The sequence below is a fragment of the Bos indicus genome, chromosome 17 (genome assembly GCF_029378745.1).
Source record: "Bos indicus isolate NIAB-ARS_2022 breed Sahiwal x Tharparkar chromosome 17, NIAB-ARS_B.indTharparkar_mat_pri_1.0, whole genome shotgun sequence".
NCBI lineage: Eukaryota > Metazoa > Chordata > Mammalia > Artiodactyla > Bovidae > Bos > Bos indicus.
The window spans coordinates 52,011,251-52,027,600 of NC_091776.1; the positions used below are offsets into that span (position 1 = coordinate 52,011,251).

The window sequence follows — 16,350 nt, forward strand, 5'->3', positions numbered from 1 at the left end:
CCCTGGTCAGGGAACTAAGGCCCTGACCTTAGTTCCTAAGGGAATAAGCCACACAGAGTGGTCAAAACTAAAAACATTTTTCATTGAAAAATTAGGTGGTACTAGCAAGAAACTTGTGGAGAAGGCAATGGCACCCCACTCCAGTACTCTTGCCTGGAAAATCCCATAGACGGAGAAGCCTGGTAGGCTATAGTCCACGGGGTTGCTAGAAGTTGGACACGACTGAGCAACTTCATTTTCACTTTTCACTTTCATGCATTGGAGAAGGAAATGGCAACCCACTCCAGTGTTCCTGCCTGGAGAATCCCAGGGATGGCAGAGCCTGGTGGGCTGCCGTCTATGGGGTCGCACAGAGTCGGACACGACTGAAGAGACTTAGCAGCAGCAGCAGCAGCAAGAAACTTGAGATATTAAGGGGAGGAGTATACTCACAGGATCAATGCCGAAAGGGTAAGGGCCGCGGAACACTCCGGGAACACTGGGATCCAACTGCAACACGCTGTGGTGCCTGACGATGCTGTCACTGTAACACAAAAGAGGGGTGAGGGCCTCCTGTGATGGCGAGGGAGCCTCAGAGTGACGCCCTCCACCTTAGACACCATCTGGCCGCTGGGCAGACACTCACTTCCAAAGCACCATCTTCCTCTGCTCCTCTGGGCTGTGACTGGAGCTGTACATGGCAGACACGTTCCACCTGGAGCCGAACAGGTTTACTGACTTGGAAAAGCAGTCGTTGTAGATGAGGCCCGTGTACACTGAGAACAGCCCCATCAGCAGGAGGATATAGCGACCATTGAAGAACATCCGCATGATCTGTGGGGAGCGAAGTGCGGTGAGTGAGACAGGACCACGGGGAACAGGAGCTGAAGTTCCGCTCCTCTCCAGACTGCTCACAGTCAAGCTCATGGGGACTTCCCTGGCAGTCCAGTGGCTAAGACTTTGCACTCCTAGTGTAGGGGACCCGAGTTTGATCCCTGGTCAGGGAACTCGATCCCACATGCTGCAACTAAGATCCAACACAGCCAAATAAATAAACACTTTAAAAATATATATGTATAAATAAAAATCAAGTTCATGGCACAGAACTTCCCATCACACAAGAATGAAGACCCACCCCACCTAGGTCTCAGTCAGGTGGGTTACGGTTATTGCCAAAAATGAAACATTTTTAAATTTTTACCTCTTGTGACTGATTTAGTCTGGGATGATTTTCGTTTAACACCAACAGGAGGGCAAATAAGAACATCACAAAACCATGTCCAAAGTCTCCAAACATCACGGCAAATAAAAAGGGGAAAGTGATGATGGTGAAGAGAGCTGCAGGAAAAGCAAGAGATTTCTGATTGGCAGCAGAGGCAGAAATTTCTAGTTAATGCAAACACGACCGAATATAATGATCTTGACTTTCTCCCAAATTCTCAAGAGAGAATTGACAGGTTAAAAAGAACACTTCAGGGACTTCCCTGGTGGTCCAGTGATTAAGACTGCATGCTTCCAATGCAGGGGCACGGGTTTAATCCCGGGCTGGGGAAGTATGATTCCACATGCCACCAGGCATGTTCAAAATAAAATAAACAGCTTATACTAAATAACAAAACAGCTACTAGTGAGCCTATTTTTCCAAATGTCTGTTACATTCTCATAGGGGGAAAAAAGCAGCAGTGATGCACAGAATGTATAAAATATAAAGACTAGCAAATGCAGGCTTCCGACCTGGGTTCACCTCTTGGTAGCTCCCGACCCCGTAGGCATCCACAATGTTCTGAAAGCCCTCGGTGAATTTGTTGGTGCGGATCAGGGTTGGGGGAGTTTCTTTTGTTGGGATTGTGTTCATGAATGAGGGGATCGTACCACCGCTCTCTCTCTTTCACATGAAAAAAAGAAAAAAAGAAAAAGTTACCACCCAAGAGCTCTTTCAACAGATCTTGGTGGCCTGCTATGATGAGGCCCTGTGCAGGGCCACGTGGGGAAGTACTGATCACCACCCGCCAGGAGGTCCAAGTACGCCAGGAGTGACAGGAGGAACTGGGGGAGCCTCCCGGGATGGGCAGGGAGGGTGCGCCTGGGGGCTGCGGTCTTACAGAAGGAAGAATCTAGCAAGCCTGAGTGGTGGAAGTGGGCAGTGATGAGTGTAACAGAAATAAAACAAAATGTTGCCATATTGACATTCTGATTTATTCTTCCCTATATTTCATTTTTATTAGGTAATATTGCAGCTGTCTCTAAATTTCTCTTGAACATTTTTAGGAGATAAACCACTAAATTCCAGTTTTATATTGGCGACCCTGGGGCTACTTATATACACACATATGCACTAGAGTACCAGTCATGTCTCTCAAAACTGATGCTACCTCAATAAATAAGAATCATCTAGATCTTTAAATAAATACAACAGATGCCCCATACTCCAAAATAACTATTTTTATGCCATCATTATTTTGATGTTTTTGTACCATCACAGAATTATGTGAAGAAACAAGGTGATTAACCAAAAGCTCATAAAAAAACACGTTTCTTTGTCTATTGAAGTACGTAAACCTATTATTTTCAGTAAAGAACTAATTTTTGATACAGAAAAACTCTTGTATAGCAGAAACTAACACAACATTGTAAAACACCTATACCCCAGTTAAAAAAAACTCACACAGGAACACGGGAGACTGAGCCCATAGTCCTAAAGTGAGAATAACCTATGATTCAAAGTTCAGGGAAGAAGGCAACAGCACCCCACTCCAGTACTCTTGCCTGGAGAATCCCAGGGACGGGGGAGCCTGGTGGGCTGCCGAGTATGGGGTCACAGAGTCGGACACGACTGAAGCGACTTAACAGCAGCAGCAGCGGCACATGGTTTAATGGAGAAGGAAATGAGTCGGACACGATTGAAGAGACTTAGCAGCAGCAGCAAAGTTCAGAGACCACAGGAACTGAGATTAATAGGTTCAACCAAGTTGAATACATGGAAGTATATTTAACCAAAAACTTCCGCAGGACCAAAGCAAACAAACAGAAAGAGACACCATAAGACAAGTGACAGAACGGGGGAGAACATTTGTTCTCGTATCACAGACAATGAGCTAAGGAAATTAGTAAGAAAAGGACCAAGCCCCAAGTGGGAAATGGGCAAAGCATGTGAACAGAGAGCTCACCAGAAAGTGAAAATTCAAAGGCTCTTAAACATACAAAAAGATATTCAGGACTTCCCTGGTGGTCCAGTGGTTAAGAATCTACCTACCAATGTAGGGGACCTGGGTTTGACCCCTGGTCTGGGAAGATACCACATGCCTCGGGGCAATTAAGCCCATGCTCTGCAACTAGAGAAGCACACCACAATTAGAGAGTAGCCCCCACTCGCCACAGCTAGGGAAAGGCCGAGAGCAGCAACAAAGATCCAGCACAGCCAAAAATAAAATAAATACATTTTTCTTTTTTTTAATGAAAGAAAGATATTCACCCTCACTCAAAATAGGGGAAATGCAACAATTGGTTGCATTCATCTGGCAAGTATCTGGCAAAACTGATCCAGCAATTCCATCCTGGGAATCTACCCAGTATCTGGCAAATCTGTGCGTGTTTGAATTGTCAAAGGTCAAGTGTTAGTCTCTGCGCTGGTGGTATTCGCATCCATAAACCATGTAACATCCATTCCAGCAGGATATTAAATAGCTATAAAAACAGGGAAGTTTTCTTAAAAGAAAAGAAAGTATAAATAGCACATAGTCTATTGTGAAGGAAGGGAATTCTCCCCTTTTATATATTCCTATTTGTTTATCTATGATTAAGAAACCCAAAGACATAAACTAAAACAAGGGTTGTCTTTGAGCAGGGGAACTGAACAAAACTGAGGCTTTGGGTAAGAGGAAGTCCCTTCACTGGTTCTTTAATAACAGTTTTTTGACTTATAAAACATGTCACTGAACTACTTACTCAAACAAGCAAATTAAAAATGCCACTGCAACTGCTGTATTTAGAAGACAGATAACCAACAAGGACCTACTGTACAGCACAGGGTACTCTGCTCAATGTTCTGTGGCAGCCTGGACGGGAGGGGCTTTGGGGGAGAGTGGATACCTGTACAGGTGTGGCTGAGTCCTTTTGCTGTCCACCTGAAACTATCACAACATTGTTAATCGGCTATATGCCAATCTAAAATGAAAGGTTGGTTTTAAAAAGCCTGTGCAAATCACTCTGCCGTATACAGGAAAACACTGTAAAGCAACTAAACTTCAATTAAGGAGAAAAGAATGCATGTGCACACAGCTTCCAGTGATTGACTCTGCAATTTTGGTTCAAAAGCATCGACATGGTGTCCTCTCCTATCTATCTCATCGCCCTGAGCTTGATGAGATACACTCCAACCTTGGGCAGAAAAGGGCCAGCAGGGAGAGGAGAGGAGGGGAGAGGAGGGGAGAAAGGGGAAGGGAAGGGAGGGGAGAGAGGGGAGGGGAGGGGAGAGAGGGGAGGGGAGGGCCGCCTCACCGAGCCCTCCTCCAGCGCCCTTCGCAGCTCGTGCAAATCAGCCTCAGGACACCAGACCTCGGCGATGAGGCACTTGTTGGTCACGTCAAAGCTGCACATGTTCAGCATGTGGTAAATGGCTTTCATCTTCTTCACCTGGATCACGCGGCTGTAGACCGACTCGGCGGCTTTACACAGCACTTGCCTTAAATAGTCCTCGGTCTTGTGAAGCACCTGCGTGAAGACAAACACGGGATCTCAGCGGAGCATCTGCCGGGCACCTGACCTCCTCCAGGGGTACTCTCTCCTCGATGATGGGGGGATTCCAGGCACCAGCCTCTCTGGGGACAGTTAAGGAAGTTCAGTCCTTCTCCTCCAGGCCTGGAGCTGCCTCTCCCGAACAGGAGCCCAGGGCACAGAACAGTGAGGTGTTGTGGTCCCCAGGGCAGCATGATGGCCTGGATGGGCCCAGAGACCTAGGTCCCTAGTTCTTACCCACTCCAGCCTCACCCCACTTCCTGTCAACCCCAGGAGCCACCAATTCCCATCCCATTCTGCCAAGAAACCCTCTTTCACTCAAATAGGTCAGAGTGAACTCCTAAGCAGAAAGATGACTTAAAACAGTGCTGGTAAAATTACAGCCAGCACTTTACATGGGGCTCACTCATCCTATCTGATGAAGAATTACACTTCAGCAGATCAAAGATAATCAGACTCTTTTTTTTTTAAAGCCCCATCATTCTAATAGGCTGCTAAAATGAAACGCCCACGAAGAGGAAGGAGGTGACATTCCAGTCTCCCTAAAACGTCTTAATTTGTCCACAACCAAAATTTTCCATATTAAAAAAGAAACTAAATGGATTTGTAAATGTTTCACAAGCCCTCAGATAAGGAGGTAAGTTTCTGGTTCACTCACGGTGTAAAGATCTTGAATCCGGGTATTCAGTCCCTCCTGGATCTCTCTGCGCTCCTCGGCTGTGTTGGGGTAGGGGTAAACGTGGCAGTGGTAACTAGAAGACAGGATTCGAGACAGTGCCGCAGCCGTCAGAACTACAAGAAGCTATGTAGAAAACTAGGGCTAAATTTAATACACCATCTGGGCATATTTCCTCCAAACCAGAATAAAAGCAGCCCTCTGGGAGAAAAAGGTGCAGACATAGGCACCTGGCCATGCTAAGGCCTTACAGATGGACACTGGACAAATGTCCACTGAATTCCACAGATTTAGCCAACTCTCTCTTGGCTCCAAATTCCATTTTTGCTCTCAATGATTCCTAAAAGCTCATTCCCAATTTCAATGTTCTAAATTCACCATGACCCTTAAGCTGGGAGTGTATAACATAAATCAAAGAACGTATAATAATTACCTTAAAAAAAAAGGAGAGAGAAATAAGAGACACAGATGTAGAGACAGCTTGTGGACACAACAGGGAAGGAGAGGATGGGACAAATTGAGAGAGTAGTGTTGACATATACACACTGCTGCTGCTGCTGCTAAGTCGCTTCAGTCGTGTCCGACTCTGTGCAACCCCTGAGATGGCAGCCTACCAGGCTCCCCTGTCCCTGGAATTCTCCAGGCAAGAATACTGGAGTGGGTTGCCATTTCCTTCTCCAATGCATGAAAGTGAAAAGTGAAAGTGAAGTCGCTCAGTCGTGTCTGACTCTGAGTGACCCCATAGACTGCAGCCTACCAGGCTCTTCCGTCCATGGGATTTTCCAGGCAAGAGTACTGGAGTGGGGCGCCATTGCCTTCTCCGATATACACACTACCATGTGTGAAATAGCCAGCTAGTGAGAAGCTGCCGTACAGCACAGGGAGCTCAGCTCGGGGCTCTGTGATGACTGAGAGGGGCAGGATGAGGCAGTGGGAGGAAGGTTCCAGAGGGAGGAGATATATGCATACATATGACTGATTTGCAGGGTTTATAGCTGAAATTAATACAATATTGTAAAGCAACTAATTATAATCCTTTTTTTTTTTTTAACAAAAAACTTGAAATAAAAAAAGAAAATCAAGGGAGAAAGAAGTTCTGGATTCCTGGCACTTGCCCTTGACACGTGCTGAGGTGGCTCAGACGGTAAAAGTGTCTGCTTGCAAAGCAGGAGGCCTGGGTTCAATCCCTGGGTCGGGAAGATTCCTTGGAGAAGGAAATGGCAACCCACCCTAATACTCTTGCCTGGATGGAGGAGACTACAGTCCATGGGGTTGCAAAGAGTCTGACATGACTGAGAGACTTCATTTTCACTTTCTTTCACTTTCACAGTAAACATCCCCTGGGGCCATGTGATACCAGGTCAGAGAGGAGGCAGGGCCGCACCTCCCAAGCTGCAAGATCTCTCACGCTGCTTCAGTATTTGAATGCCATGCTTTCTATTTCTCTCTACACTCTGACCATCAAAATTAAATTCTTACTCTAGCTTTATCTTAAGCAATGATATTTGTGAAGTCAGGGGTTTATGTGTTGGCTATAGTTTTTGTCATCTACATAAAAATAAATATACATCTATTAAAGTAAGAACAAGTTACATTGCCCATGTAACATCTAAAATTACTTTTCATAACACCAGTGACTGTGTATCAAACTCTGGTGAACACTGATCCAAAGGAAATAACCAAGTCCCACCCTTACCCCAGCAAGAAGCAAGGCCAGCTAAAATTTCCCAGAGTATAAGAAAACAAAAGGCCATTCTTTTGAGTTTTGGTGTGGCCTTATTTCCCCACTAGTGACAAAACTAAGTCCCAGACTGATTCTTGCTGGGACACTGCTCTGCGTTTCTTGAAGGTTCATGTGGTCTGATAGTCTTTTACTTGTACCACCTCATTTGGCAGGCGGGCCGCTCTGAGCCCACCCTCTCCACCACTTGCCAGGCCCCCTTCCCCAGGGCAAAGAAGCTAACTGTGGAGGGCTGGACAAAGGATGAGCCATCTGCTCCAGGAGGACAGATATGCTGATGCGTGGCTCAAAGCAACAGAAAGGCAGCAAATAGTAAACCGGGATTCCTTCCCCAATTGATCTTGAGCCTTAATTCCCAAGAAAGAAATCAAATCTGGGAATGTTAAAAACACGGTGTTTACTTTCGAATTATCTTAAGTATTACACTGGCAAGGCAGATGACAAATTAAATGTCTGAAAACATTGCATTACAGCAAAGAAATCACGTAACAAAGCCCAGCAGCCTCTGCAACCACTATGTTACTCTTCAGAGACCTATCTAAGGAAAACTAGAGGTTACTGAGAATGAAGAAATAAAGGAAATAAAATATTTCTTTTTCTTACCAATCACATATCTTCTTAACCTTGTGGCCAATCTGCTCTCCCCAAAAGGATATCAAAAAGACATACCATTTTATGACTTCTCCCTACAAAGGATAAAGATGACTGTTACTTCTGCAGGTAGAACTCTGAAAACCCTGGCAGCTCGTACTCTGTCAGAGTTAGTTCGTTAATGTGTTCATTCATTCAACAAACACTGTCCAGCCTCATCATCTGCAGATTCCACAACTGCAAATTCACTCCAGATATAACCCCCAAAACCAAAACTTGCAGCAGTTTTTAAATCATTTGCAGACATGCAGAGTGACAAAAATTTTGAGTTCCTCAACGTGCATATTCCAGTTGAGGTCAAACAAGGTGACCATTAGTTCATACTGTAAACGCGTGTCCTTTTCGTGGTCTGTCTAGCTCCAAGTTTTTCACATTTCTGTGCCTTTTGTTGGTAATTTCGATATTGGAAACGGCCCTCAAGGGTGTTGCTAAAGTGCTGCCGAGTGTTCCTGAGCACAGAAAGGCTGTGAGTTGCCCTTAAGTGAGTCCCATATGAGTTGCTCAGACATGCATGCTAGCGTGGGTTGGCAGTGAGTTCAATGGTAATGAATCAACAGTATATATTAAGTACGGTGTCTTTAAACAGAACACATATAAAACAAGGTTATGGACTGATCAGTTGACAAAAACACTGACCAGAGGCTCAAAGGAACCCAACCCTATGCTTCTTCTAGAAGCAATGGCTCGGTTCTCGTGGAGACTGTACAACATAACTATACAAATAATGAGAACTGACTGTATTTACAAGTATTCTACAACTAACAACAAATAGGTTTTTGGCCTATCTGCCAGGCACTGTTCCCGGTGCTAGGAATACAGCAGTGAACAAAACAGACAAAAGTTCCTGACCTAGGAGGGGAGGGAAGCTTATATTCAGGTTGGCAGTGAGAGACACAAAGAAAGAACGTAATATGCCACGTGGAGATGAGGGTGATAAAGAAAATAAAGCTAGGCTTCCCTGGTGGCTCAGTGGTAAAGAATCTGCCTGCCAATGCAGGAGACACGGATTCGATCCCTGGTCCAGCCCACATGCCATGCAGCGACTAAGGCCATGCACCCAGCTACTGAGCCTGTACTCTAGAGCCCAGAAACCAAAAGTACTGAGCCTGTGAACCTAGAACCCATGCTCTGCAACAAGAGAAGCCACCACACTGAGAAGCCCAAGGACCACAACCAGAAAGTAGCCCTCACTCGCCATAACTAGAAAAGTCCATGCAGCAGCAAAGACCCACTGCAGCCAAAAATGAAAATAATTATAAAAAAGAAAATAAAGCTGGGGGGGGTGGCGGTGACAGGGAGAAGCGAGTTGGGGACTACGATTTTAAATCAGGCAAATCAGGGAAGGCCTCCTGGAGAAGGTGACATCTGGGTCTAGAGGAGTGAAGGGGCAAGGAGCAAGCCACATGGATCCTGGGAAAAAGCCTCTCGAGCCAAGACAAAGCTCAGAGGCAAGATGAGGGGAAGTGAGAAGGCCAGCCTGCCTGAAGAGAAATGGCCAGACCAAGGGCCAGAGGGGTGACCGGCTGGGACATTGTGAGGCTTTGAGCTTTTGGCTGAGTGAGATAGGAAGCCAAGGGAGGGTTTTAGGTTGGGGGTGTGGTCGGGGGAGTTTGACTAGTTTCACAGGAATCATTCTGGATGCTGGAAGGATGAGAGCTGAGTTGTCGCTGACTGAGACAGGCAAGCTGGAAGGTCAGGTCTGGGAGGCAGGGGAAGACTGAGAGGGAGTTCAGTTTTAAGCATCCTGTGGAAATGTCTTCAGGGAACTTCAAAGTTATGGAGGAGCCAGTTCAACAGAAGTCTGGTATTTGGGGCAGAGGTCCAAGCCAGTATATCCAGTTGGGAGATGGTATTTAAAAGGTGGCTTTAAAAGCCGTGAAATAACGTGGGACAGGAAACAGGCCAGGGACCTTCAGGCAAAGCGGAGGCGGTGGGATCCTGAAGCTAAGGACACAAGGTGGCCGGGGACCGGGGAGGCGGCGACGGCTGATGTGGCTGGGAGGCTGGGTACACTGAATAAATACCTAAATTACGCAATTCGTGAACTATATTGTCAATAAGGGGAGCCAGATTTTTCACTATCAGAAGAGAGTGAAAAAGAAAAAGAGACGTCTAGAACTGTAGGATATACTCTGCAAAAATGGCAGGTTTGGGGTTGTTGCTTTTCTTTTTTTTTTCCTCTTTTGGCTGCACCACAGGGCATAAGGGGTCTTGGTTCCTGACCAGAGATCGAACCTACACGCCCTGCACTGGCAGTACGGAGTCTTAACCACTGGACCAGCAGGAAAGTCCCTGAACAAATGGTCTATAATAAATGTGAACAGGTAGCTGCAGAAGTGGTTACAGCTGTGTGTGTGTGTGTGTGTGTATGTGGGGGTGGGGGTGGGGGTGTGTGTGTGTGTGTGTGTGTGTGTGTGGTGTGTGTGTGTGTGTGTGTGTGTGTGTGTGTGTATGTGGGGGGTGTGTGTGTGTGTATGTGGGGTGGGTGTGTGTGTGTGTGTGTGTGTGTGTGTGGGGTGTGTGTGTGGGGGGGGTGTGTGTGTGTATGTGGTGTGTGTGTGTGTGTGTGGTGTGTGTGTGGGGGGGGGGGGGCGGGGTGTGTGCATGTCTGACTGCTGAAAGGGCCCAGAAACAACAGCACTCCAGTACCCGAGAACTCAAACAGCCAGATCCCGGTTTCTAAATTCCATCCTCTACTAAAAGGTACCAGGGGTCCTTGAAGGAACGGCTGACTCCAGGCGGAGACCAGGGCCATCCTATGGTGACAGGAAGTAAGCGACTGCCTGCTGAATGCTGAGAACGTGCCAAAGGCCAGAGAAACGTGCACAAAGGGACTCCCAGTGGCCCAATCACAGACAATCTGGGCATGGAAACAAAAAAGGACCGTAACAGAATCAAATAAAGAGGAAGGTCTGAGTTCGTGGATGAATGAGTGACGGTGAGGGCAGGGAAAGCACTGCCTTCTGCAGGATGGTAACCAGTAAGCCCAGAAGGGAAAATGATGGCAACTGCGACAGAGGTGACGAGTTCCAGAGAGTCGCCACAGAGGCTGAGGCTGGTGGGTAGAAGTTTGGTGAGGGTTGAGGCCCCAGTGACCAATAACCTTGGGATATCTCCTCAGCAACCACTTAACAGTTAAATAGGGCAGAAGGGTGACATGTAAGTGGAGAAACCTGGCGGACACCAGCATGACCAGGACACCAACACCACATGCCCCCTGGTGGGAGGTGCTGAAAGGACCAGAGCATCCATGTTCCCATCAGCAACGTGTGCTCAGAGCCTGGTCGTGAGGAAGCACTGAATGGACCCAAAGGAGGGTCGTCCCACAGAACACGATGTCTGTCCCGAATGCAAGTCACAGTCTCCCCCAGGGCAGCGGCCCAGCAAGGAAACAAGGCAAACTGTGAGGCGCCTGAAGGGCATGTTTGTACTGCACCAAAGTGCTGCAGACATGTTGATTTTTCTCATTTGGAGGGTTGTATCGTGGTTATTGGGCTTCCCCGGGTGGTGCTAGTGGTAAAGAACCTGCCTGCCAATGCAGGAGACATAAGGGACATGGTTCCATCCCTGGTTCGGAAAGATCCCCTGGAGGAGGGCATGAAAACCTATAGCAGGATTCTTGCCTGGAGAATCCCATGGACAGAGGAGCCTGATGGGTTACAATACAAAACAGCATTCCTGTGATGGGCAGTGAACATTTGTCCATGGCTTCCTCTCAGAAGGTCTGCAAGGAGATGAATGAAAATGGGGATGTGACTTCCCAGGGGGTACAGTGGGTAAGAATCAGCCTGCAATGCAGGGGACACGGGCTCGATCCCTGGTCCGGGAAGATCCCACAGGCCGAGGAGCAGCTAAGCACATGTGCCACAACTACTGAAGCCCACGCGCCTACAGCGTGTGCTCTGCAGCAGGAGGAGCCACCACGATGAGATGCCTGCACGCCGCAGCTGAAGAGCAGCCCCCACTCACACAACTAGAGAAAGCCTGGGCGCAGCAGCAAAGACTCAGCGCAGCCAAAAACAGACAGTTTAAAAAAAAAGAAAACAGGACTAGATGTGCAGCAAGTGGGTAACAGTACAGGCAGCAAAATGTAACAGTTGGGAAGGAACAGGAGAAGGCTTTGTTCTCTTCTGGCAACTTTTCTGTAAACTGAAATTATTTCAAGATAAATTATTAAAGAAACTACACTGGAGGAGAAAAGGCATTTACAGTGAATTTTACTTTGAACATTCCTTAATGATTTTAGAAATAGTACTGTGTCAGGGAATACAACCACCTAAGACATAATATGGAACAGGGATATATATAATATAAAAAACACAGATCTGAAACCACATGCCTGAGTCTAGCTCTGACAGAGAGACTGGTCAGCATCTAAAAATGATACTGACAAAGGAGAAAATGACTAGAAATCCACTCTGGGGTTTGTAAGGACTTTCAGAGGTCAGACATTGGACCCAAAAGATACTAAACGTGACACTAAAAACAAATCCTAGAATCTGAGTGAAAGTTACCAAACCAAACCCCACATTCTCCCAAGAACAAGGACTAACAGAACGCACACAGAAAGGCAAACAGTGGCCCCCCCCTGAGCAGCGGGGTTACAGGTGACTCACTTCCATCTCTGTGTTTTCTGTTCTTCTCAGTTTTCTAGAACAAGCTCACATTTCCTTCATAATCGTGGGGAAGGCAGGAATTGTGGCTTTAAGATACACATTTCTGTCAATTACACCTCAACAAAAAATTAGAAGGAAAAAAAGTTTTTAAGAAAGTTAAAACTTTAAAAATTTTTCCTGGTGGTCCAGTGGTTAAGAATCTGCCTGCCAATATAGGGGAAGTGGGTTCGATCCCTGGTTCAGAAGATCCCAAGTGCCACAGGGCAACTAAGCCACAAGCACTGAAGCTCAAGACCTAGAGACCAAGCTCTGCAACAAGGGAAGCCACCGCAATGGGAAGCTCGTGCACCGCAACGAAAGAGTACACCCCACGCGCCACAGCTACAGAAAGCCCCTGCAAAACAGCAAAGACGCAGCACAGCGCAGCCAAATGTCATCACAAATGCGGAAATCCATTTTTAAAAAGAAAATAAAATATATATATATATACACACACATATCTCTAACCATGTCTCTGTACTTCTTCACAGACATTTAATGCCCTTTAACCTACTGGTATAAACTCAGCACCAAAGAGCTTAGAAATTGTATTTTTAAAAGTTTTTATGTTTTGCATGAGAATGATACGTTCTCAATAAAGAAAAAACTCAAAGAATATGTAAATGCTACTTCAGAACAGTTTTAATCTTCAGCTTTACATGGAAAGGTCTCAGAGGTCACAGGTGATGGATAATTAACATATTGCTACTAGCAATTTCAGGAGGCACAAAAAATATTATAGTGTATGGTGAATGAACAGCTTGACCGATTAGATTTTCCAACATGTGTGATTTACTCAGGCTAAACCTTATAAAAATCATTTCACAGCCAAACTCCTTTATGTGTCAAAACTATTCCCGCGAATCTGCCTGCAATATAGGAGACTTGAGTTCAATCCCTGCGTCAGGAAGGGAACAGAGCAAACCACTACAGTATTCTTGCCTGGAGAATCCCATGGACAGAGGAGCCTGGTGGATTACAGTCCATGGGGTAGCAAAGAGTCAGACACAACTGAACAACATTACAGCCAAAATTCCTAAGGCAAATCCAGGAAAGAACCCATGAATACTTCTCTCAAAATTAAGAAGCCCAAGTTCCTTTTCTACCTTTAGTAGATCAATTCATCTTCATTTAGAGCAAAATAGTTATTTTTATGGTTGAAGTCTTAAAAAAAATTTTTAAATCACAGCTATTTTAAAAGGTAATTATGGCTCTTTCCTCTCTGGCTCCTCTGCTTCCCTTCCTGAATAATTCATTCCTGAAGCCTTAGATGTGCGTTTGGGGATGGACCTGGAGAGGGGAGGGGAAAGGCAATAAGGGCCCAGGGCAAAATCAGAGCCCAAGCAAAGTGAGGAAACATGCCGCAGGGGAGCCACCCAGGTAGGGTGAGCAGGGCACCCTCACCAGGGGCCACTCAGTCTAGGGGCTGGGGAACTTGAAGCTCCGTATGGAGAGAAGGGCAGGGCAGCAGAGATAGGAGATCAGTGGGCAGACTGGTCACATACAAGGGGACTGATCAAATAAGTATATTAATAATGATGGGAGTTGAGTTTCTCCCCAATGAAGAAAGGAGTTACAAATCTAGAAATGAACCCTACAAATGAACTCTTACAAATCAGGATGAACGCTATGGTGCTGGAGTAGAATTGGATGTAAAGCCACAGTTTTCACACAGGTACAGAAATAAAGTTGTGAGTGGGTGAGCCACACATGTGTGCACCCTCTGTCCACTGACAGAGCTGGGAAGAGCATCACCTCATTCACAATGGGCACACCCAGAAACCACAGCATGGCTTCTAATTACCATTCTCCAACAAAGAGAACTAAGCTCCTTAGAGAAATGGCTAATTCCAGAGCTGCATGAGGGAAATTACAAAATGAATCTGCATATATTGTTATCAGGAAAGCAAAGAAGTATTCAAAAGATGATGGGAACATGCAAAAAGACTATAAAAGCCAGCTGAATAGGCTCCAGCTGGCCAAATCTAAAGAATTTGAATATGAAAATAAAAAAGTAACAGAGTATAACTCATTGAATAAAACAGGAAATAAATTAAAAGATTGAAATGTGATGAGGAACTTAGTACTTACAGAGTTTCAAAGCACTTCCTCAAAAAACATGTATTAAATACAAAGGAAAAGGAGTTACAAATTCATAGTGGAGAGGACTAGGAGTCACTACCCTTGATCAAGAGATCAAAGTGAACATCACCAGTATTGATCAAGAGATCGAAGTGAACATCACCAGTAATGGGACAAAGGAATCGTGTGCCCCTGATGGGAAGCAGTGAGAAGGCAACATCACCTCCAGGACATTCTTGACAAAGACACATAACCTGAATCTCATCATGAGAAAACATCGGACAAACCCAAACAGGGGGGCATTCTACCCAAAACGCTGGTCTATAATAATTTTTAAATGCCAAGACGATGAAGGTCAAGGTAAGACTGAGAAATTACCCCAGAATAAAGGAGACCAAAAAAACATGACAAGTAGGAATTCTCTGGTGGTCCAGTGGTTAGGACTCTGCACTTGCACTGCTGAGGGCCCAGGGTTCGATCTGTGGTCAGGGATCTATTCAGTAAGATTCTGCAAGCCTTGCAGGGCAACCAAGAAAAAAGTCATGACAAATAAATCCAAAGTCTGCTGAGGGCCCAGGGTTCGATCTGTGGTCAGGGATCTATTCAGTAAGATTCTGCAAGCCTTGCAGGGCAACCAAGAAAAAAGTCATGACAAATAAATTCAAAGTGTGATTCTTAACTAGATCCTTTGCTGTAAAAGACAGTACTGGGACAACTGCTGAAACCTAACCTGGATCTGAAGCTCAGAAAGCAGGATGTATCCACGTTAATGCCCCTATTGTACTTCAGTAGAACAGGAGAAAGTCCTTATTCTCAGGAACTCCCCCAAAACGTATCCAAGGATAGGAAGGGATCCAGTCAACAATGCACTCAAATGCTTCACTCTGGACTGTGCCTCCAGCTCTGGGGCAAGTCCGTCACTGATGAAAGGAGATGGTGACATTTACTCACTGTTTCAGGGTCTTCCAGGGGCTCATCCAGCTCTGCATAGGTCACGATGGTGTACCCTTTACAGACCCTCCACAACATTTTTTCAAATGCTTCAACTTTTCCTTGGTTAATTAGGCCAGATACAAATCTATGAGACAATAAAGGCTGTGGTCAAGTAAAAGCAATGAATATTATCAAACTGCAGTAAAAGAATGATGAAGACATTTATTTCTGGCAAAATGGGGAAGATACCCTGAAAGCTCTCCAACTGAACAATATCTGAAATGCTGGATGAAATATGTTTGAAACATCCTCTTCAATGTAAAGCTGAGCTCATAATTTAGAGAAATTCTTGGAATCCAAAAATAAAACAGGACCTCGTAGTTATGTCCTGACGTATTATACGGAGCCAGTATCTATACGTAACCAGTATCTCAAGGCCTTGAGTTTCAGGGCCAGCATGGCAGAGGAGACCTGGCTCTATATCAGGTGAGGAGTTGGAACTAAAGCCCCACAATCCCCTCAAAGTTGGGACTCTCACCCCCCTCAACAAAGGACTGCACCTTAAGTGAATGGGTGGACTAGAAAAAAAATCCATCTTGCAAAGGAGCCTATATGCAAACTTGTTTATTTCCATTCAGTTTTGAGGAGAAGGGGGAGAATATTCCTTGATGATTTACAACCACAGGTTAGAATGCACTCAGGTTTGTGGATGAAACTCATATTATGTGCAGGGTGAATAACAAAATAGGGAAAAAAAAAAAAACTCAAGCAGAAAAATTAATGTAAAATGATTCCAAATAGGTGGAATGCTCCCAAGTACATGACATATGTAAAAATCAGTTCTTTCTGAAGGAATACAGCCTCACACTAAACATCACCGAATTCCTACAGATAAGGAG

General features: G+C 45.5%; 1 protein-coding gene across 2 annotated transcripts in view; it reads right to left on the reverse strand.

Annotated features, from left to right (window-relative positions):
- Positions 1 to 16,350, reverse strand: part of ATP6V0A2 (ATPase H+ transporting V0 subunit a2) — a 40,973-nt gene that overhangs the window by 13,135 nt on the left and 11,488 nt on the right. For both annotated transcript variants that reach the window (XM_070769394.1, XM_019977739.2), the window contains exons 6-13: positions 15,470 to 15,596; positions 7,734 to 7,816; positions 5,372 to 5,465; positions 4,477 to 4,689; positions 1,714 to 1,864; positions 1,181 to 1,317; positions 626 to 813; positions 433 to 523 (exon numbers count right to left, since the gene is read on the reverse strand). In XM_070769394.1, the coding sequence (XP_070625495.1) occupies positions 433 to 523; positions 626 to 813; positions 1,181 to 1,317; positions 1,714 to 1,864; positions 4,477 to 4,689; positions 5,372 to 5,465; positions 7,734 to 7,816; positions 15,470 to 15,596 (1,084 nt within the window). The remainder of the gene's footprint in view (positions 1 to 432; positions 524 to 625; positions 814 to 1,180; positions 1,318 to 1,713; positions 1,865 to 4,476; positions 4,690 to 5,371; positions 5,466 to 7,733; positions 7,817 to 15,469; positions 15,597 to 16,350) is intronic.